The sequence below is a fragment of the Canis aureus genome, chromosome X (genome assembly GCF_053574225.1).
Source record: "Canis aureus isolate CA01 chromosome X, VMU_Caureus_v.1.0, whole genome shotgun sequence".
Lineage (NCBI taxonomy): Eukaryota > Metazoa > Chordata > Mammalia > Carnivora > Canidae > Canis > Canis aureus.
In genome coordinates, this window is record NC_135649.1 from 4838671 (window position 1) to 4861097 (window position 22427).

Below are 22427 nucleotides of genomic sequence, written 5' to 3' on the forward strand. Positions count from 1 at the left end.
AAGTAAACAAGTTGGATTCTGCTCCGTGACACAGGAAACTTGCTTTGCATGCCTCCCTCTTCCCTCCAAATTGAATGGGAATGTTCAACAATGTAGACTTGTAGGATGCTTGTCCTTTCTAATGGTCTTTGAAAAATTGTCTTGTATCCCCAAAATATCTACGTCCTTAGCACCCTCCACTGGCTTGCATACAGAGTGGTAGAAAAGGTCAGCTGAACAGCTGTGATTTTATTTTGCCCAGTAGCTTACTTAATTTATATTCTCTCATAGAACTGGCTGATTTAGGGATTCTGTTAGCCAAATGAAGCACACACACAGGCCAGGATGTATGTGTTCCTTGAAATTGCCATATAGCCCAAGACCCCAGTCTCCTCTTCTCTGCAGATATGAAAACCCAGGGGTGGGGGGAATGCCTGTCTTCTTTTGAGCATTTGTGCTGAAGGATGAGCCAGACTGATTATCTGCTTCAATGAAAAGCTATCCCGAGAAGGAGGTTATGGAGCAGGATGTATTTATACCCACAGGTTGGCTCTCTCTGGTTTCTGACATTGCTCCCCAGATTGCTTTGTTAGTGTTTACGAGCACCACGCAGGTGCCAAGGGTTATCAGGGCTCTGACCCCTCATTGTGTATACAGCTGTTGAATAGAAGCAACAATCTGCCATTGGGTATATCAGGGAAGGGAGTTAGAGCCAACCGTTCCTTGCAAATATGAGACGCACGAACAGGGTCCATGGAGAGAAGTCCTACCAGTGAAAGGGAGGAAGGGATTGAGGGAGAAGGTGAGGGGTGTAGCAGGAGATCCCTGGTACTGACAGCTGGTAACCCTCATCATAGGACTTGGATGGCTGAACGACTGTCTTGGGCAACAGGGGACAGACTTATTCTTTGTAGGGCCAAAGGATCAAGGCCACTTTTGGGGTCCACACGAAAGAGACCTTTCCAACAACCCAATTCTTCCACTGTATGACCTTAAAACCACCTGCCTGGACTGTTAACCCTGGTGCCTCTGAGAGGGAAGAGGTTCCTAAGCTTGGTCAGCCTGTCCTTTCTGGCTGAGAACTCCCAAGTCACAACCTGAAACATCACCTAATAAAACCATCCTTTAGAATACAGCAAACTCACCACCGTGTTGACTTCATTTTTGTGAAGTTGGTTTTTAAGAAACCATCACTTGCTGTCACTTTGTACAATTTTTAATTGGGGGAAAAGCCCTATAACCCAACTTTTACGGTCTTAATCACTTGTAGGTTGAACAAAGTGAGTCGTGTTAAGCATATTCACATTGCTGTACAGCCAATCTCCAGAACTTCTTCGCCTTGCAAGCACGAAACTCTACCAATTAAGCAGCAACTCCTCATTCCTTTCTTCCTGGTCCTGGCAACCACAAATCTACTTTCTGTCTATGAATTTGATTTCTGTAGGGACCTCCTATAAGTGGAACCACACAGTATTTGTCCTTTTGTGACTGGCTGATTTCACTCAGCATAATGTCAAGGTTCCTCTATGGTGTTATCACTTGCTGATCTCTTATTTCTTGGTCACATTCTCCAGGATTTTCAGAGTGGACATACATGACCTGAAAACAAGAAAAGTTACATTAAGCAGAGACCTAGTACAAGGGCCTGCAGAAGAGAGGTGGGCAGTGGCCAGATCAGGCTAGGCCTTGCAGGCCATGGTTAAGCATGTGGAATTTACATTCTGTAGTGAAGGAGGTCTTTGAGTATTTTGAGCAGGGGAATGACGTGCCATGATGTTTATTTAAAAAAGAAGAAGGGTGAGTTTTTAGCTGTTGTGTCAAGAATGGGTTGGGGTAGAGAGTAGACCTGTATGGGCCATATGGATGGCTCTTGTGGTTGTCCAGGTAAGAGATGATGCCTGTGGTGGGGACATGGAGCAGTGGGTGGACCGAAGGTTTATTGTGGTAGACTTGACCATTCGTGATGATGGCATGGCCATGATCATGAGAGAGCTGCCCAGGATGAGGTATAGGTTTCTGGCTTGGACGGTGGGGTGGGTGGCTGTGTCATTCAGCAAAACAGAGGAGGAACCCAGGAAAAGGTCTGGGTTGGAGGGGCAAGTGCAGGTGGTTGGTTTTGGACATGCTCAGTGGGGATGTACAGTCATAAGAGGGTTTTCTAGTTTCAAATGGGGAGCCATTCTGATTTTCTAAGATTTTATTTATTCAGGAGAGACACAGAGAGAGGCAGAGAGATAGGCAGAGGGAGAAGCAGATTCAAGGCAATTCTAGACAAAACCCCAAAATTTTGTAGAAATTGACAAAGTGATCCTAAGATCCATGTGGAAAGAGTCTTTTCAGCAGCTGGTTCAGGGACAACTGGATTTCTGCATTAAAAAAAAAAAAAAGAAAAAAGTTGGATGCCTACCTCACACCACACGCACAATTAACTCAAAATGGATCCAAGCTCCAAAGGTAAGAACTAAAACTACAGAATTTGTGGAAGACGAAAACGCAGGAGTGAATCTTCATGCCCTCAGTTAGGCAGAGGCTTTTTAGATGTGGCACCAAAAGCCCAGGTGCTGAAAGAAAAGACTGAGCCCATGATGGGAGAGCACTTCTGCAAATCCTGGATCTGTTAGGACACTTCTTGCTGAATTATATAAGGAACACTTACAACTCCACAATAAAGACACAGAACCCAATTTAAAAAAAAAAAAAAAAAAAAAAACAAAACAGGAGAAGAATCTGAACCGACCTCTCCTCACAGGTCTTTTTTCTTCTTACTTGCCCTATGGCAAAAGGACTCCTTGGTAGGAGTTGTTTTCCCCTCTTCTAGGCCACAAGTCAGGGGGGAATCTTCCTTAAAAGCCGCTTCTGTTTTCTGACTGATCCAAAAACCAATTACCAGAAACAGCTGGATTCCCCAGAAGCCCTTCAGCTTGAGAGTTAGGGCTCCCGGTTAATTGTCTTCCTCACTTGGAGGCCTTCTCTTGTTTTAAAGTTCTTTCTCAGAACTTCAGTGCTTGGGGGACAAACTTCATGGCTTTTCCTTGCCAGAAGATTATTCTGTTCGCTGCTTTAAAGAAGGAGGTGTAAGGGTTGGTTCCCTGGACAAAGCTGGCCTTGGGTTTCCAATCGAAGCAGCTGCTAGGAGAGCTGTTAACTTGAGGCTGTGAACTGAGCGCTGCTGTGGACAAGGCCCTGTGGTATGTGGGGGCCTGCAGAAAGGATCAAGGCCCAGGCCTTGTCTTTAAAGAACTTAGAGTCCACTGTGTGGGTGACCGGTCCAGTTATATCTGTTTCACTTAGAGTGAAAGATGAAGCATGACCAGTGTGATGAGTTTTACTTGGTGGGGTGTCGGGTGAGCACCAGATGGACTGCATGGAGGAAGCACCCCTGAGGATGCTGAGGATCTTTATACAAAGCAGGGCGTTGAGGGGGAGGTTAAGAGAGCCATGGGCACAGAGGTGGCAAAGGACAGAGAATGGTTGGGTTTTGAAGGATAAGCACAGAGTGTGGACTTGATTCTCTAGGCAGTGGGGAGAATTGGTAGGCTTTGAGTGACAACAGTGACCCAAACCGAGCTTTGTATCACATTTTTTGGGGGTCGGCAGAAGAGGAACAAAAGACTCAAGCTGAGGAGGGCAGCTGGAGGGCTGATGATTTTATAATTGAGATGAGAAATTCAGGGAGTGACCACAGAAGTGGAGGTGATGGGATGGACAGGAGAAATATTTTGGTAATACAATACCTAGAACTTGGTCGTGGATGCATCACAGACGAAGGAAGGATCAGGAATAACAGTCATGCTTGTGACTCGGGCTCCTGGGTAGATGGAGACCCACCTGCCTGAGCTTTGGCCTACAGGAGGGGGAAGCCAGTCTCAGAAGGCGGGGGAAGACAGAGGCTAGTTGCACAACTTCAGGGGAGTTGTAGCAGTCTCCCCCGAATAGTGTGGCCTGCAGGACTGGATTTCAGGAGAAAGGTCTGGGCTGGGGACATACAGACTTGTCAAGTGTCCACTGCGATTCCACGTGTGAGCCTGCTCACATGGATGGGGATGGTCCTAGTTGATGCTGGACCTCGTGACATCAATGCTGCACTTTGCCTCTTGCAGTTGCTTAGTGGGTAGACCAGCTCTCTGCCCAGGCTGGCTCTACATGGGGCCACGATACAACCCAGGCTTCACCCAGACACATCTGTACTACAGGAACCGTCTTATAATGGGATTCTCCTGTTTTTGTTTAGCCGATGTGAAACAACCCCCCCCCCACCCTAAAGTAAACATTCTAATGGATAAACCTTTATCTCTAAAATGACTGGGTTGGACTAGATGATCACCGAGGTCCTGCTCAGCTACGCCTGGCTCTGACTTGGAGATTTCAATCGACGTGACATCAACCAGTGACAGCTTCCCACCTCGCTAAAGAAATTACACAGACACTCACTTCTATGTTTATGTTGGCTGCCGGGGAAGGAGATGCCACGTGCATGGTTCTTAGTCAAGAGCCTTTGGTTTAGAAGTGTCTGGGGTATGGCCGGTGATATTCTTATGCCATAAGCTTGGGAAATCAAGGCACCTGAGTAGGATCTAAAGGTTCATCAGACACTGGGTGAGTTCGGACCAGAATGTGGCTTTGTTCTCTCTGCATCAATTCAGCTTTTGAACATTTTAATAAGACTCTCCTGTAAGCTATTTATTCATGTGTGTTTTTTGAGGGCCTTCTGCTTAATAACAGATCGATTACTAGCTTTTAATTAATGCCAACATGAAGACTCCTAACTCTGGGAAACGAACTTAGGGGTGGTGGAAGGGGAATGAATGGGTGAATGGGGGTGAATGGGTGATGGGCACTGAGGGGGGGCACTTGATGGGATGAGCACTGGGTGTTATTCTGTATGTTGGCAAATTGAACAGCAATAAAAATAAATTTATTATTAAAAACCAACAATTACAGCTAATACTTGACAGATTCGTGTGTGTCAGATACTGTGCTAATCATGTTCTGTATCGCGACTGGTTTAAGCTTCATATCAGCTTAACTGCAGTGGAGTCTGGTGTTATCTCCATTTTACAGATGAGGAGACTGAGGCACAAAGCCATCTCTTGCCCAGGGTTTTTCTGCTAGTGAGTGGCAGAGCTGGAACCTCAGGTCCCAGGTTGTTTGGCTCCAAAGCTGGTCATCAGTACTAATATCCTCACATGTTGTCTTGGAATAGCCTTGGACCAGAGTTGGGCTCCACTTTTCTGGTTTTTTGTTTTTTCAAGATTTTTATTCATTTATTCATGAGAGAGACAGAGGCAGAGACACAGGCAGAGGGAGAAGCAGGCTCCCTGTGGGGAGCCCGATGTGGGACTCGATCCCAGGACCCTGGGATCACGCCCTGAGTCAAAGGCAGACACTCAACCACTGAGCCACCCAGGCGCCCCAGGCTCCACTTTTCGACGTGACCCCAGCAGTGTCACTCTTAGCAAGGCACTTAGTATCTTGCACTGCCCTGGAGCGCCCAGGGGGCTCTGTCCCTTAAACATCCGACTCTTGATTTCGGCTCAGGTCATGGTCTCAGAGTCGTGTGATCAGGGTCCACGCCCAGCACAGGGTCTGCTTAAGATTCTCTCCCTCTCCCTCCGCCCCTCTTCCTACACTCACTCACGCTCTAAAAATAAATAAAATCTTAAACAAAACAAAACCGTGGCCCTGAGAGCAGTGTTCCTCTTGTCCTAGGGCTATCCTAAGACCCAAGCTTCCTGGCACATGATGGTGGCACTTGCCCAGGGAGGCTTTATTTCTGTCATGTCATCCCCCTTGTTCCATCGGGAGATTGAGCAATCGGGGATGACACCTCCGTTTTCTGTATGGGGGCCAGGTCACTTCTGTGGCATCAAGTGAATGCTCCGGGGTCCCTGCCCAGCGAGTGACAGAGCTGTTACAAGGCAGTGCAGCTTCTGGCTCCAGGGTCTGGCTTCTGTTTCTGTGACCGAACGATGAAGTGCTGGGGCCCTCAGGTTCCCACCTGCTAGGGCAGCATCTGATCCCTGAAGTCTGTCCCGGGCTGCCCCCTGGCAGGGCTGAGTACTGGCGACAGTACCCAGAGACAGCTCCTGCCTCTTTTTTTCAGATGTTGTTCACATAACCTACAATTTGCCATTTTTAAGTCTACAGTTGCATGGTTCTTGGCATACTCACCGCTCTCTGACTGCACGATATTTCCACTCCCCCAGAAAGAAACCCCACACTTATTGGCAGTTTGTCCCTATTCCCCCCCTCCTGTGCCCCACTCCATGTTTTTCTTTGGCTGAGGAGTGCCCTAGCTCTGGAAAAGATTGCCCTCGTGGGTGTTCCAGGCACCTTTGGGATTCTCTCACAACAGCCATCACAGACCTCTACCTTCCCGTGGGGAAAGGTGGAATGAGAATGTCCTTTATTTTTTTGTTAGGATTTATTTATTTATTTGGGGGAGGGAGAGGCGAAGGGAGAGAATCTTCAAGCAGACTCCCCACTGAGCGCAGAGCTCGAAGCAGGGCCCTCTCCCAGGATTTGAGATCAGATTTGAGCTGAAATCAAGAGTCCCATGCTTGGGACCCCTGGGTGGAATGAGAATGTCATTTATTTTTTTGTTAGGATTTATTTATTTATTTGGGGGAGGGAGAGGCGACGGGAGAGAATCTTCAAGCAGACTCCCCACTGAGCGCAGAGCTCGAAGCAGGGCCCTCTCCCAGGATTTGAGATCAGATTTGAGCTGAAATCAAGAGTCCCATGATTGGGACCCCTGGGTGGCTCAGCGGTTGAGCACCTACCTTCAGCCCACGGTGTGATCCTGGGGTCCCGGGATCGAGTCCCACATCGGGCTCCCTACATGGAGCCTGCTTCTCCCTCTACCTGTGTCTCTGCCTTTCTCTCTGTGTCTTTTATGAATAAATAAATAAAATCTTTAAAAAAAAAGTCACATGCTTAACTGACTGCACCACCTAGGTACCCCCGGAGACTGTCCTTTAAACCAGCAAAGTAGGGGCACCTGGGTGGCTCAGTGGTTGAGCGTCAGCCTTTGGCTTGGGTTATTACCCTGAGATTGAGTTCCGCATCAGGCTTCCCACAGGGGGCCTGCTTTTCCCTCTGCCTGTGTCTCTACCTCTCTCTCTGTGGGTCTCTCATGAATAAATAAAAATAAAATCTTAAAAAAAAGTAAATCAGCAAAGTCACTTAAGCAATTTGTGAAAAAAAAAAAAAAACTCCTTCCACATTCTAAATCAAGCTGCTTGCCATGTACACAGGACACTCAGATGCTTCCTGGAGATACGTAAACAGACTTTTGGCTAGCACCCTACTTACCAAGTTCCCCATTTACATCAGGACCTGGAGCAAGGTGTGCCTGTGAGGACCTGAAATGAGCTGTCTGGGTTACACCCTGCAGATGTATGGGTAGTGGCTGCTTTGGACTAAAAGCCAGTCCCTGCCTTCTGGTGAACTCTACTGCCTTCCCATCCCTATTGTCCTCCCTGGGAGTGCTTTAAATTTATTCATGAAACTAGTGGGAGCTCAGGTGGCAATAGCTAAATCCATTTAGCAATCAGAATAAGAGGGAAACCATTTTCACGTTCCTTTGCAACGCTGCAGTGCTTAGCTAGCCCAGAAGATATTAATTACTCAGCGTGCTTCGAGGTGTAAAAGCATAAATTTCTCGAGACAGAGGTGTTTGAATCTAGATTGAGGCGGTGCAGAAATTCAGGGAAATCAGGGACTAGCCTCACTTTGCATTTTGGGTGTGCCCTCACCCTCCCTAGCATGAAGTTGAGAGAGGGGTGCCTACTTGTTTGGGTCAGGGAGAGAAATGACTTTCAGCAGAGACATTTGTGAAATGGGCCATGCGTGGCGGTGAGTTTGTCGCATAGATTTCCCACAAGCAGTTTTTTTCAGGGATGTTTCCATGGTAGGCAGCAGGGGGGTATGAAGTTGCTCCCCCAGCCCCCCGACCTGCAGGTTTTCCTTTTGGCACTCACAGCCCCAGCGGCACCCCCGGGGCGGGGCCGGGGAATCTACAAGCAGCCACATCAGATGAGGTCTTTTTCGTATGAACGTGGAGCATCCTTATTCCATGGCTTGTTTCCCGTTAAATCAAGCTGTACCCCCCCAGCCCCTCCTCAGTAGGCTCCATCTACTGGGATGGATTTTAGTCTTCTTTCCGAACCCAGGTGATCAAGGGGCTTGTGCCATAGTTCTGTTTACTGGGTCTTGGTTTCACCTCTCAGGTCCATGTTTGAGTCTGGTGCGTCGTCTAGCGGGTCTTCCCTGCATTTTGTCACTGGCCTCACTGCTGACTCAGTTTCCTCTTTGATAAGTAGCTCCGTTCTTTTGGAGTTGTGGTACAGATGCAGGTGCTGGCCCGGTGCTGGCCAGGTGGGCGTTGTCCTGACTTTCTAGGACAAACGCAAGTGTAGCATGGGTGTCTGTGGAAGCATCATTCCGACAAATGCAAAGGCCTGAGATGACGCATCCCTGATAGACCAGAGTCAGACGTTCCTTGTGATCTTCCTCGTCCACAGAAAAAGGAGGTCAAGCATTTAAAATCTGAAAACCAAAGCAGTTTATGTGGTACTCATTTACAATTTGTACTGAGTCCTTTCCCAAATTGCAAGCTGCTTATGTGTAAAAAGGAAAAAGAAGAGAAACCATCCTTTTTTTTTTAAATAAAGATTTTATTTATGAGAGAGAGAGAGAGAGAGAGGCAGGCAGAGATACAGGCAGAAGGAGAAGCAGGCTCCATGCAGGGAGCCTGATGTGGGACTCGATCCCGGGTCTCTCGGATCACACCCTGGGCCAAAGGCAATCGCTAAACTGCTGAGCCACCCAGGGATCCCCCGAGAAACCATTCTTAGAGAGCAGGGGGACAGGTGTGGCTGGGCACTTAAGAGGCACCCATTTCCCTGGGGGAGCTGTGACTTCATGTCCGAAATCTTTGGCAGCCAGGGCTCCAGGCTGCCTCTGCAGTCCCCTAATCCAGCAGGGAGCAGACACGGTCCCCTGCAGGGAGGCCTTTGCTCTTGGCATGAAAGCCAAATGGATTTGTCACGAAGCACTAACAGGTCCTCTCTACGGGTGATTCTGTGGGAACAGATCAAAGGTACTCTCGCAGCACCGAGACCAAGTCTGGATGATCACAGCGAACGCACTTGCAGGGCGTGCCTCCTTGCTGTCAGGCCTGTTTGGCATCTGCATGGCGATGACCAAGTCCAAGTCCCTGCTTCAGGCAGCTCAGTGTCTGGAGCAGCGCTGTCCAGTGGAACTTTCCGTGATGGAGGAGATGTTCTTTGGCGCTGTCCGACACCGCGGCCGCCAGCCACACATGGCTCCTGAGCACTTGGAATGCGGCTAGTGTGGCTAAGGAACTGCACTTTAAAGTTTTTATTGAATTTGAATTGACACAGCCAGATGTGGCTAGTGGCTACCGTGTTGACCAGAAAGGACAAACATCAGGGCGCCTGGGTGGCTCAGTCCGTTGAGCATCTGACTTTATTTTGGCTCACGTCATGGTCTCAGGGTTGTGAGGTCGAGCCCTGGTGTCCGTGCAGAGTCTGCTTGGGTTTCTCTCCCTTTCGCCCTCTGACCCTCCCCCACCCCTAAAAAGGCAAAAAAAAAAAAAAAAAAAAAAGGAAACCTGTAACTGGGATGGGTGTGCTTTCAGAAGGAGCTAAGTGGAACAGGTAAGAGGACAAGGGGAGGGAGTGATTAATTCATCAAACCCAAATGAAAGGCTACTAGGGGGCACATCAAGTTGGGGCGCTCTCATGGATCAGACATTTCAATCAAGGTTTTGGCAGGTGCTGGATCCCAGCCAGGTCACAGTGAGGTTCTCTAACAAGGGCCTGGCGTGTCTTGTTTTACAGCCCTTAATAAAATGCACCTTAGCTTTAGATACCAGTCACGGTGGGTCAAGTTGTAATAGGAGATCAAGTTTGTGTTTCCTCCCAAAGGGACAAATCTGCTTTGGGACAGACGCAGGCTGCTAGGGTGTCTGTGGGTAGAACCAGCACTTTGTTTATCAACTGGATCTTCTTAAGGGCATGTACAAGTCCATGGCTGGCATTTCCAAAATTTCTGCCTCATGTGAAAGGACATTTTCAGACAGGTGGCACGAGCTCACTACGTGCCCTTTTCCATTAAAAGAAATTCTTTGTGGTCCTCTGCAGAGGAATGAGGCAACTTTTCTGCTGAATACTTGAACACTGCCACCCCCACCCCCAAGGCACAGTGATTTGGGGCTTGTTAATTTAACCTGCAATGAATCAGCCACTTTCTAATGTGTGCCTGGGGCCAGAGAGTGAGTCACTGTCATTAACATGGAAGATTCCTATCTGCCTGCACCCAAATTGAGTTGTTATAGATTGCATACAAAAGGTATAGAACACGACCCAATTTTAGACCACTTGAAGTATGGGGTCTCTCACGAGAATATTTGTCCCCATCTTGGTTTTGGCAGCCGTGCTTCATTGTAGGCTCTGAAGAAGTCTTAATTAGCTCTGGATGCAGATTGTTGCTGAATGGTTTTGTCCACAGATGGTTTGGGTCCATTGAATCCAAGGTCAATGAGGGTTTAATAAATACTGCAAAACTGTGTTCTATGGCCCTTAACTCTTGGTGACCTATAGCAGGTTGTATCGGCAGACAGTAGGGGATTGGCTGAGGCCCAAAACATTATTGTGCAAGATGTTATGGAAGAATGAACATATGCTTGCAATTCTTGGGTGACAAAGTAGGGGGTAGAGTTTTGAAGGAAGACCCAGTGAAAGGAGTGGCTTTTGATTTTGGAGGGGTTGATACAGAACTTTTAAAGTGTCATGAGAAATAACCTGTACCTGATTCAAAACAAGTTAGAGAAGACTTTAAATGAATAATACAGTGCTCCTTCGCCCCGACCCTTATTCTCATTCTTTTTAATAGACTTCATTTTTTTATAGCAGTTTGAGGTTCACGGCAATATTGAGCAGAAGGTAGAGTTTTCTCATATACTGCCTTCCCCTACACATGCGTAGGTCCCTTCTTATCAACACCCTCACCAATCAAGAGGTACATTGATTACAATTGACTTATATTGAAACACTATTATCACCCAAAGTCCACACTTCAGGGTTCGCTCTTGGTATTGTATATTCTCTGGGTTTATACAAATTTATACTGATGTCTATCTACCATCAGAGTATCCTACAGAACATGGTTTTATCTTTCCAGAATGTTATATAGTTGGAATCCTACAGTTTGTCACTTTTATGGTTGGCCTCTTTCACTTAGTAATATGCGTTAAAAGTTCCTTTGTCTTCTCATGGCTTGATAGCTTTTCTTTTCTTTTTTTTTTTTTTTAAAGCATGAAAGAATATTCCATTGTCTGGATGTCCCACAGTTTATCTGTTCATCCACTAGAGGAATCTTGGTTGCTTCCAAGTTTTGCCAGTTATGAATAAAGAAATTGTAAACACCTGTGTGGTGTTGTGTGGCCATCAGTTTTTAAGTCCTTTGGGTAAATACCAAGGAGTATAATCGCTGGCTTGTATGGAATATATGTTTAGTTTTGTTAGAAACCACAAAAATCCTTGAAAACTACATCTGAAACTATTTATGTATGATATGTTGGCAAATTACCATTTAAATTTTTAAAAATTAAAAAAAAAAAAAAGAATCCAGGGCACCTGGGTGGCTCAGTGGTTGAGTGTATGCCTTCGGCTCAGGTCGTGGTCCCAGGGTCCTAGGATTGAGTCCTTCATCAGGCTTTTTGCAGGGAGTCTGCTTCTCGCTCTGTCTATGTCTCTCATGAATAAATAAATAATTGAAAAAATCATTTAAAATAATTTTTAAAAATCCATTCAAATGTTACAAAGTGATTGTACCATTTGACATTCCCACCAGTAATTAATGAGATCTCCTTTTGTTCTACATCCTTGCCAGCACTTGGTGGTGTCTGCAATTTTGACCAATCTCATAGGTGTGTAGAGGTAGCTTATTGTTGTTTTTTTCCCCAAGTATAATTAACATACAGTGTTATGTTAGTTACAGGTTATAATGATTCCACAGCTCTATATGTTACTCAGCGTTCATCCCCATAAGTGCACTCTTCATCCCCTCCACCTATTTCCACCATCTGCCCCCTTCCCCACCCCCCTGTCCTGTCTGGCAGCTACCATTTCTCTATATTTAAGAGTCTGGTTTTTTTTTTGTTTTGTTTTTTCCCCTCCTCCTTGGTTCATTTGTTCATTAAATTCCACATATAAGTGAAATCATACAGTATTTACCTTTCTCTGACTTATTTCACTTAACATTATACCCTCTGGGTCCATCCATGTTGTTGCAAATGGCAAGAGTTCATTCTTTTTGATGGCTGAATAATATTCCATTCCATTCTGTCAATTTGACTAGTCTGACTACCCTTTATAAGTGGCATCATATAGTATTTGCCTTTTTACGTCTTATTTCTCTTAGTGTGATGCCCTCGAGGTCCATACATTCGTTTTAAAAGGCAGGATTTCCCTTTTCATGGCTGAATGATATTCCTATATGTGTGTGTGTCTTTGTCCACTTATCCATCAACGGACACTTAGGTAGTTTCCATGTTTGGCTACTATGAATAATGCTGCAATGAACATGGGGTGCAGAGATCTCTTTGAGATAGTGATTTCCTTTCATTTGGATGTGTACCCAGAAGTGAGATCACTGGATCACAGTAATTCTGGTTTTCATTTGTTAAGGATCCTCCATACTCTTTTCTGTATTGGCTGTACCAATTTACTTTCCCACTGACAGTGCACAAGGGTGCCCTTTCCTCCATCTTCTTCTTTTTTTTTTTAAAGATTATTTATTTGAGAGAGAGAGAGAGAGAGAGAGAGAGAGAGCACAAGAGGGCGGAGCAGCAGAGAAGGAGAAGCAGACTCCCTGCTAAGCAGAGAGATCCCAGAAGCCCAGGATCATGATCTGAGCTGAAAGCAGATGCTTAACTGACTGAACCACCCAGGCGCCCCCCTTTTCTCCATATTCTTATCAACAATTAGTCTTTTTGATACCAGGTGTGAGGTGATCTCATTGCAGTTTTGATTTGCATTTCTCTGATGATCACTGATATTGAGCATCTTTTCATGTGCATGTTGGCCATCTGGAAAAGTCTTTGGAAAAGTCTTCAGAACCACATACATGGGCCTGGATCCTCGGTCTGCAGGGGATGATGAGGCCCCAGAAGTACCTGGGATGTGGCCCATTTTTAAATCAGGTTGTTTGTCATTAAGTTTTAAGCATTCTTTGTATATTTTGGATAATGGTTCTTTATCAGATGTGTCTTTTGCAAATATTTTCTCCCAGCCTGGCTTGTCTGTTCGTTCTCTTGACAGTGTTTTTCACAGAGCAGAAGTTCTTAACTTTAATGAAGTCTAGCCTATCAAGTTTTTCCATGGTTCATGTTTTTGGTGTTACATCTGAAAAGCTATTGCCAAACTCAAGTCATGTAGGATTTCTCCTCTGTTGCTTTTAGGAGTTTTTATCGTTTTGTATTTTATATTTAAGACTGTGATCCACTTTGAGTTAATGTTTGTGAAGGATGTAAAATCTATGTCTAGATTCTTCTTTTTCTTCTTCTTCGTTGTTGTTGTTATTTTTGCAAGTGGTTGTCCAGTTGTTCTGGCTCCATTCGTTGAAGAGACTATTTTCTCTGTTGTGTTGCTTTTTCTCCCTTGTAAAAGGACAGTTGACTATATTTATATGGATCTACTTTTGGGCTCTCTGTTCTGTTCCATTGATTTGTTTGTCTCTTTTGCTGATACCACACTGTCTTGGTTACTGTAACTTTTTTTAATATTTTTTTAAATTTTTATTTATTTATGATAGTCACAGAGAGAGAGAGAGAGAGAGGCAGATACACAGGCAGAGGGAGAAGCAGGCTTCACGCATTGGGAGCCCGATGCGGGATTCGATCCCGGGTCTCCAAGATCGCGCCCCGGGCCAAAGACAGGCGCCAAACCCCTGCGCCACCCAGGGATCCCAGTTACTGTAACTTTATAATAAGTCTTGAGGTTGGGTAGTGTCAGTCCTCCCACCTTGTTCTTTTCCTTCAATATTACATTGGCTATTTGGGGTCTTTGTCCTCTCTGTATAAACTTTTCAGTTAGTTTCTCAGTATCTACAAAATAACTTGCTGACATTTTGATTGTGATTGCATTGAATCTATAAGTCAAGTTGGGAAACCGACATGTTGGCAGTATTGCGTCTTTCTGTCCATGAACATGGATTATCTTTCCATTTAATCCTCCTTTGATTTCTTTCATGACCATTTTGTAACTTGATTCATATAGATCTTATGCATATTTTGTTAGATTTATACCAGGTATTTCTTTTGGGGGGCTGCTGATATAAATGGTGGTGTGTTTTAATTTAAAATTTCCACTTGTTCGTTGTTGACATATAGGAAAGTGACTAACCTTGTATCCACCAACCTCAGTGTAGTCACTTCTTAGTTTCAGGAGTATAAGGAGTTTTTTTTTTTTTTTTGGTGAATCCTTTTGGATTATTTACATAGATGATCATGTTCTCTTCAACAAAGACGGTTTTTATTTCTTCCTTCTCAATCAGTATATCTTTTTTTCTTCCTTGTCTTGTTGCAGTAGCTACAACTTCCACTATGATGTTGAAAAGCAGCGGTGAACAGGGACATTATTGCCTTGTTTCTGATCTTGGAAGGAAAGCTTTAGTTTCTTGTCATCAAGTGTGGTGTTAGCTGTAGATTTTTTGCAGGTATTCTTTTTCAAATTGAGGAAGTTCTCTTCTATTCCTAGTTCACAGAGAGTATCCTGTTCTTTTTTTAAATATTTTATTTATTTATTTATTCATGAGAGACAATGAGAGAGAGACAGAGAACACAGGCAGAGGGAGAAGCAGGCTTCATGCAAGGAGCCCGATGTGGGACTCGATCCCGGATCCCGGGATCATGCCCTGAGCCGAAGGCAGACGCTCAACCGCTGAGCCACCCAGGTGTCCCAGTATCCTGTTCTTTTAAACAGCTATATAACCTTTCATTGTATTGAAGAACTATGTTTTATTTAATTCTTCGTTGAGGAACGCTTGGTCCATTTCCATTATTTTTGCTATTTTAAGCAGTACCGTTGTGAACAACCTTTTACATATCTCTATGGGCACGTGTACAAGTATTTTTCTGTAACAGGTACCTAAAAGTGCAGTTGCTGAATTGAGAGAGATGCATATTTAAATAATTTAAAATTTTTAAATGTTGAAATAATTACAAACCTACATGAGACTTGCAAGTATAGTATAAGGAACTCCCTCCACCAGCACCACCAAATCGCCTGAGAGTAAGTTGCTTACCTGATGTTCTATCACACACCCCCCACATTGACAAATAACTTTAGGGCAGGTTTCCTTCAAATGAAGACATCCTTTTATATATCCTCAGCATAACCATCTGAATCAGGAAATTAATGTTGATAAATTACTACCGTTTTATCGTTAGACCCAATTCAAGTTTCACCAGTTGTCACAATAATGTCCAATACAAGGAATTCCCATTTACTGTTCACCCAGATTTCCCAGTTGTATCGCATTTGTACTGGTGTCTATAGGTGTGTCTGAATATTTTATCAGAATTATTTCAGACTCAGTCGCAAGCATGATGCTCATTATTACTTGAGTGTGCATTTCCTAAAAACAAGGACACTTTCTTCCCTGAGCACAGTAAATTCATCAAGATTGGGAGTTTGACAGTGACCCAGTATTACCATCTGGTCAATAGACCTCTCAAATTTCACTGAGTTTCCCAGTAATGCCGTTTTATAGGTTCAGGATCCAATCCAGGATCACCTGTTGGATTTAGCTGTCGCAATTTCCTTGATCTCTGGGATTGTTGTTCAGTGCTGAAAGCTGCTGGCTCATGTTTTGTCTATTTGATAGTGTTTATGATGGGAGGGCTGATCTGATACCGATTACTCCATCATAGCAAAAAGCAAAAGTCTACTTCAGAATTTTAGAAGCTAGGTTATTAAGTGGTATGACTTATTTTCTTGGTGGATTATATGCTTTATAAAATATTGCACTTTTCCTATTTGGGGGTTGGGAGCTTGAGTTCTACTTTGTCATACTAATACTGCCACATCTGTTTCTTTCCTGTTAACCTTTACCTGGTTACATATTTCTCTATTACATTCTATCTTTTGTGGGTGGTGGTTATTTTGTTTTAGGTGTATATCTTGCCAACAGCATATAGTTATCTTTTTATTCCATTTATCTTTTGGTAGGAGATTGACCATCTTTATAATCATTTTTTTACTGATATAATTGTACATATTCTTGTATTAAAGTTCATGTTTTCTGTTTAACATGTTTCTTTTTTTTTTCTGTTTGGTGACTTTCATTGGATTGATTTTTTTTCATTGCTGGTGTTGATCCTTTATTTTTTCTTGGATGAGCTAGAGGTTTTATATTTTTTCTATCTCTTCTATAGCCTGTATCTCTCTCTCTTTTTCTTTTTTTACTATGGGAAATGGATTTTTAAAATAAAATTTGTTTTAGGTTTACAATGCCAAGCTAGTACAGAGAGTTCCCTTATGCTCCACATTTTATTTCCCCTATTTTTAACATTTTACATCAGTGTAGCACATTTGTCACAATTGATGAACTGGTATTGATATACTATTATTAACTGAAGTTCATACTCTATTTGGATTTCCTTTGTTTTTATCCAAAGCCCCCTGCTTTTTTTTTTTTTTTTTTTGGTTCCAGGATCCAATCCAAGGTACCAGTGACCTTTTGTCATTATTTTTCCTTAGGCTCTTCAGGCTGTGTCAGTTTCTCAGACTTCCTGTTTTTGATGACCTTGGTTTTTTAGGAGTACTAGTCATATATTTTGTAGGACTGGAATTTGTCTGATGTTTTTCTCATGATTATACTGGGGTTACATTTTTTTGAGAGGAAGACCACACATGTATAGTGCCTGTCTCATCCCATCATCTCAAGGATCTTGACTATCAATGTGACCCATCACTGTTGTTAACCTTGAGCTGATGTAGTGTATCTTAGACTTCTCGACTGTAAAGTTACTTTCTCCCCCCCACCTACCTGCTCATACTGTAACTTTTGGAAGGAATTCAACACTTAAGGAGTAAAGAGTTATGTTTCATCTCCTTGAGCTAGTTAACTTGAATTCTTCTGTTTTGTTCCCTTTATGTATTTGTTTAAATATGTTTTTATATCAGCGTGGACACATGGATATTTTATACTTTGGATTATAATCCAGTACTACTTTTTGATTAAATTTAGCCGTTGGGAGCTCTTTCAGTTGGCCCTGTGCCTCTTTGAAATATACCTATCAATATTAATATTTCAAAACATACTTCTTGGCACTAGAAGATGCTTCAAACTCCTATATTTATTGTTCAGTCCTAGAATCAGCCATTTCTCCAAGAAGTTCTGTTTTTCTTTAATTGGAGAGTGCTATTTAGAAACCAAGATCTGGGTGCAAGGTGTCTTCATCGCTGCTGGGGTGTTATTACTTCTAGGCCCTCTCAGGTGAGAGAGCAAAGGCATATGTCCACATACTAGCCCATATATATATAATTGTATGTGTGTGTATATATACACACATCTATAAGTATTTCTATAGGTGACCATCTGTGTGTATATTAAACTACACATGATTTATACTGAGGTCTCCCAACTTTAATCCATTATTACATAGATCATTCTAGCTTCCTCTTATCTATAATATCCCTCTCCAACAGTGAGAAGCCTGGCTTCTCCAGTTCATCACTCATTTACCTATTTGTTCAGTTTCAGTATACATGCGTTGTGGTTTAAGAATTGATAATGTATAAATACACCTGTGGGAAAGTATATGCCGATCTGGGGTTAATGATAGCTGTCTAGTTCAAAAGCAAGCAGAGTTGGGTATATGGGTACACTTCTGAGAATAAATTCTCTTGTGAAAAGCTTTTCCCTGGAGCCTTTTAAATTATGTGTAATTAGAATTACTAGTCTAGATATGGATACTGGGGTCAGGGGGCAGGTACTCTGGATTGACAAAGTGCAGTGCAGCATTGAGATGTGTAGTGGGATGAATGAACCTGGTGCATTATCAGTGGAGCCTTGGACTCCAAGAGTCCTTGTTGTGGAAGTCCTACATACTATGGAGAGGGCTTTTGTAAGATTATATTTTGTGTTCTGTACACTTGAGCCTTCAGCCTTCTAGTGGACTGAAGGCTGTTCGGTTGTTTTGTTTTGTTTTTGGTGGAGGTAAGTTGTTTGTAGAAGTATGTCAACTCAACATATCTTTGGATGGCTTCTACCAATGTCCTTTTGTGGTGTTAACCTTCATGACACTATCTAAAGAGAAAAAAATCATTACAAGAAATTATTTCAATACTATTCTGTTTTCTGCAAAAGGAGTTAATTTAAAATCTTCTTTTAAATTTTTAGGATCTGGGGACTCTGATTTCCGTCTGGAGGATGCATTGAAAGGAACTTCCTCAGTAAAGCGTGAGTAGTCAATCAGATAAACTAGTAAAAGCAAACAGTAGTGATTCATATGCACCACCCGCTCAGAATACACACTCAAGGAAAACATTGTTTTATCTGTATTGATCAGATAAAATATGGGTGTCATAAATTGCATTACTTAAAATCTGAATATTTAACATTTGTTTCCTTTGCGAAGAATACCAAGCAATGTGTAATAGCTGATACAGCACTTTCACCAGCAGCGGCCTCAGAAGACTGCCTTTCCCTAGCTCAGAAAAAGGTACTTTGAAGTGAATAAGAGATTTATTTCTCCTCCTAGATTTTTAAAATAATGGCTCTTCTTAAAATGGTATCTATACGTATTGTCTCAAATGCTAAACTTTGTCGTCAATTTCTCTTTATATTTTTTGAAAAAAAAAAAAACACCTTTTTTTTTTAAGTGCAAATGTTAGAAAGTATAGCCGAAAGATTTTATGTGACCCCTCCCCATCCAACTAACCTCACTCCCATCCCAGGAGGGAACTGCCAAAGTCTGGGACATACTGGTCCCAGGTGATCGTCTATGCTGTTACGTACATCTATACACATAGATCTTTTGGTGTTTTTGTTGTTGTTTTACATAACGTGAGGCTTTTTTTTTTTTTAACGTGAGGCTTTTTAATGTAGTTATGTATGTATTACTGCACAACCTTTTTTAAAATTTAATATGTATTGAAGGTCTGAATGAATGTATCTATCTGTATTCTTTTCCTAGGGCTGCTGTAACAAAGTATATACACTGGCAGGCTTAAACCCACAGAAGCATATTCTCTCACAGTCCTGGAGGCCAGAGGTCCAAACTTTGGGGTGTCTGCTAGACCACACTCCCTTGGAAGGTTGGAGTGCAGAAAGCTTCTTTCCTGGGCCCAGCTCTGGTGGCTCACAGCTGCCGCCCTTTGATCTCTGCCTCCATTGTTATAGAGCCTCCTCCTTTGTGTGCTGCCGTCTTCTCTTCTGTCTCTCAAAGGAGTTCTTTTTTGCTGGATTTAGAACCCACCTGGAAAATCCTGCATGATCTCATCTCAGGATCCTTAACTGAATTACTACATCTGCAAAGACTGTTTTCCCAAGTAGGGTCACATATCTGGCACCTGGGGACTAGGACTCAGCTATATATTTGAGGGGGCACCATTCAACCCACTACATCATCTGTGTATCCACATCAATATATCTATACTTCAGACGTGAACTTGTGTTTCGTGGAGCTGGCATTCCAGTGGTATGGCTTTGGCCGTGGCCAGTGCTGCCATTTCCTTACTGGCAGACGTGTGATTTGCTTTCATTTTGCGTGATTACGAACAGGGCGTCAGTGAACATTCTTGTCCATATCCTTTGTGCACAAGTTTGGTGAAACTACCAGGCCAAAGGGTGTATGTATTTTATATTTTAATAGACTGTGCCAAGTTGTTTCAAAATGAATGTGCCTTTATATATTCACTGAATACTGTTGAGGACCTTTTCTCTTAGATCTGCACATCACCAGATTTTATCAGTCAAAGGCCTTTTTCCAATCCGATGGACAAAATATCCTAATTGCTTATTATGCGTTTTCCTCATCACAGTAAGATGGAGCATCATTTCATATGTTTATTGGCCGTTTGTATTTTCCTCTTTGGTGAAGTATCTGTTCATATCCTTTCCCCATTTTTCTGCTGGTTTGCTTGTCTTTTTCTTGCAGATTTGTGAGCTCTCTGTATATTCTGGGTTGAGAAAAGCAGGGGCTCTGGAGCCAGACTTCCCGCATCTGAATCTCGCCTCTGCGACTTACTGTCCCCTTGGATGAGTCACCTGATTTCTCTGTGCCTCCATTCCCTTGCGTGTTACATGAGGCTAATAATACGCTTTACCTCCTGGAATTACTGTAAGGATTAGATGAGATGGCCCATGTGAAGCGCTCAGCACAGGATTGGTATGAGTTCAGTGCTCAGTGAGCATCAGCCATTATTGTTTCTTGGTTTGACTGGGGCCGAGTCTCTGGTGTAAGTCAAGCATACGTGAGGAATGCATGCCTACCTACTTCATTTGACCAACAGACTGAAAGCAATGTCTGTCAAAATCCCAGCTAGAAGTTTTACAGAAACAGACGAGCTGATCCTAAAATTCGTATAGAATTCAAGGGACCCCAAATTGCCAAAACAGCCTTGGGGCACCTGAGTGGCTCAGTCAGTTTCTTCGAGTCAGTGAAATTCTGACTCGATTTCAGTTCAGGTCATGATCTCACGGTCATGGGATCCGGCTCTGCTCAGCACGGAGCCTGCTGAAGATTCTCTGTCTCCTCTCTATACCCCCCGCCCCTATTCCGTGCTTGAGCTCTCTCTCTCAACAACAACAAAATTTGCCAAAACAATCATGAAAAAAGAAAAAGTTGGAGGATTCCTACTTTCTAATTCAGAACTTACTACAGACCTGCAGTAATCGAGATAGCGTGGCACTAGGCATGGACATAGAGTTCAATGAAATAGAATTGAAATTCTAGAAATAAACCATTATATATCTGTGGCCAGGTGACTTTTGACAAAGGTGCCAAGACTGCCCAATGGGGAAAGAATGATCTCTTTAATAAATAGGACTGGGACAACTGGATATCCAGGTGCAAAAGAGTGAAGTTCGATTCCTGCCTCACACATTATACAAAAATTAACTCAAAATAGATGATACACCTAAAACTACTGATCTCTTTAGAAGTTTCTTTTTAATGTATGCCTTGAGGCGAGAGCTTAGGGGCCTATACATGCAGGTGGCCTTTTGCATTCCCCAGAAAATAAATACGCTTAGTTTATTAGCAATAACAGTTTTAATGAAATCATTTAACATCTCCCCCCAAATAAACATGACCCCCCCCCAAAAAAAACAAAAGAATACAAAGTATAAAGACCCCCAATTAGGAAATTTATTACTTTCCTGATTAGGGGGGCGTTGTAATATTTACATTCCTTTTTCAGTTGTACACCTGCTCATCTGACCTTCATCAGCATCCATCAGTCAGTGGGTCTGGGACCCATTGAAGCACCAGCATGTGATATCTTTGCTTGAATGACATCCTCTAAAACCTCATCACTCTGCTGTCCTTTTCTTTCTTTCTTTCTTTCTTTCTTTCTTTCTTTCTTTCTTTCTTTCTTTCTTTCTTTCTTTCTTTCTTTCTTCTTTTCTTTTCTTTTCTTTTCTTTTCTTTTCTTTTCTTTTCTTTTTTTTTCTCTTACCTTACATTTCATGCTACTGAAGTTCAAACAGATAGACCTGTTCATCTCTTCTTGGCTCAATTCTGTTTTCGGGTAGAGAATGTCCTCCTTTGTGTATTGTACATTTCTTGTTTAAACTGTCCCCGAACCTCCTACGTCAGGGTATTGTAAATGACCTTCATTGGTCAATTCAACAGTGTTTATGGAGTGCGTGCTTGCCGCCAGGCACCCCTGCAAGTGCTGGGCATACTGTGTGGACTAGGTCTGTCCTCATGATGTTATTGTCTTTGATGGGACACAGCACATGAGATAATTTCAGATCTCACGGAGTACTCTGGAACAGTTATAACCGGATGGTGGGATAGGGAGGGTCCAAGGAGGTGGTATATGGTGGCTAGTTTAGATGAGGTGGTAAAGGCCTCCCTGATAAGAGGTGACCTGCAAGAAGGGGAAAAGAGCTGTCAAGGCCAAGGGACCAGGTGTAAGAGCCCTAGGGAGAAAAGAATGGGGCTGGCTCTGGGGGCTTGGAGGGTGGCCTATGTGACTAGAGTGTGGACGGCACTGGAGAAAAGACAGAGCAGTTGGAAGGGACTGCATTATATGGAGTCTTCAAGGGCATGGTGACCACTTTATTCTAAGAGCAAAGAGAAGCTTTTGGAGTATTTTTTTGAAAGTTGCTTTATCAAGTTATATAATTCACATACTATATAATTTACCCATTTAAGGTGTGCAATTTGGGACACCTGGGTGGCT

The 22427-nt window shown here is 43.2% G+C and overlaps 1 protein-coding gene across 2 annotated transcripts in view; it reads left to right on the plus strand.

Moving 5' to 3' along the window:
• CD99L2 (CD99 molecule like 2) overlaps positions 1 to 22427 on the plus strand; it is a 94864-nt gene that overhangs the window by 35068 nt on the left and 37369 nt on the right. For both annotated transcript variants that reach the window (XM_077887643.1, XM_077887642.1), the window contains exon 2: positions 18415 to 18474. In XM_077887643.1, coding sequence (XP_077743769.1) covers positions 18415 to 18474 — 60 coding nt within the window. The remainder of the gene's footprint in view (positions 1 to 18414; positions 18475 to 22427) is intronic.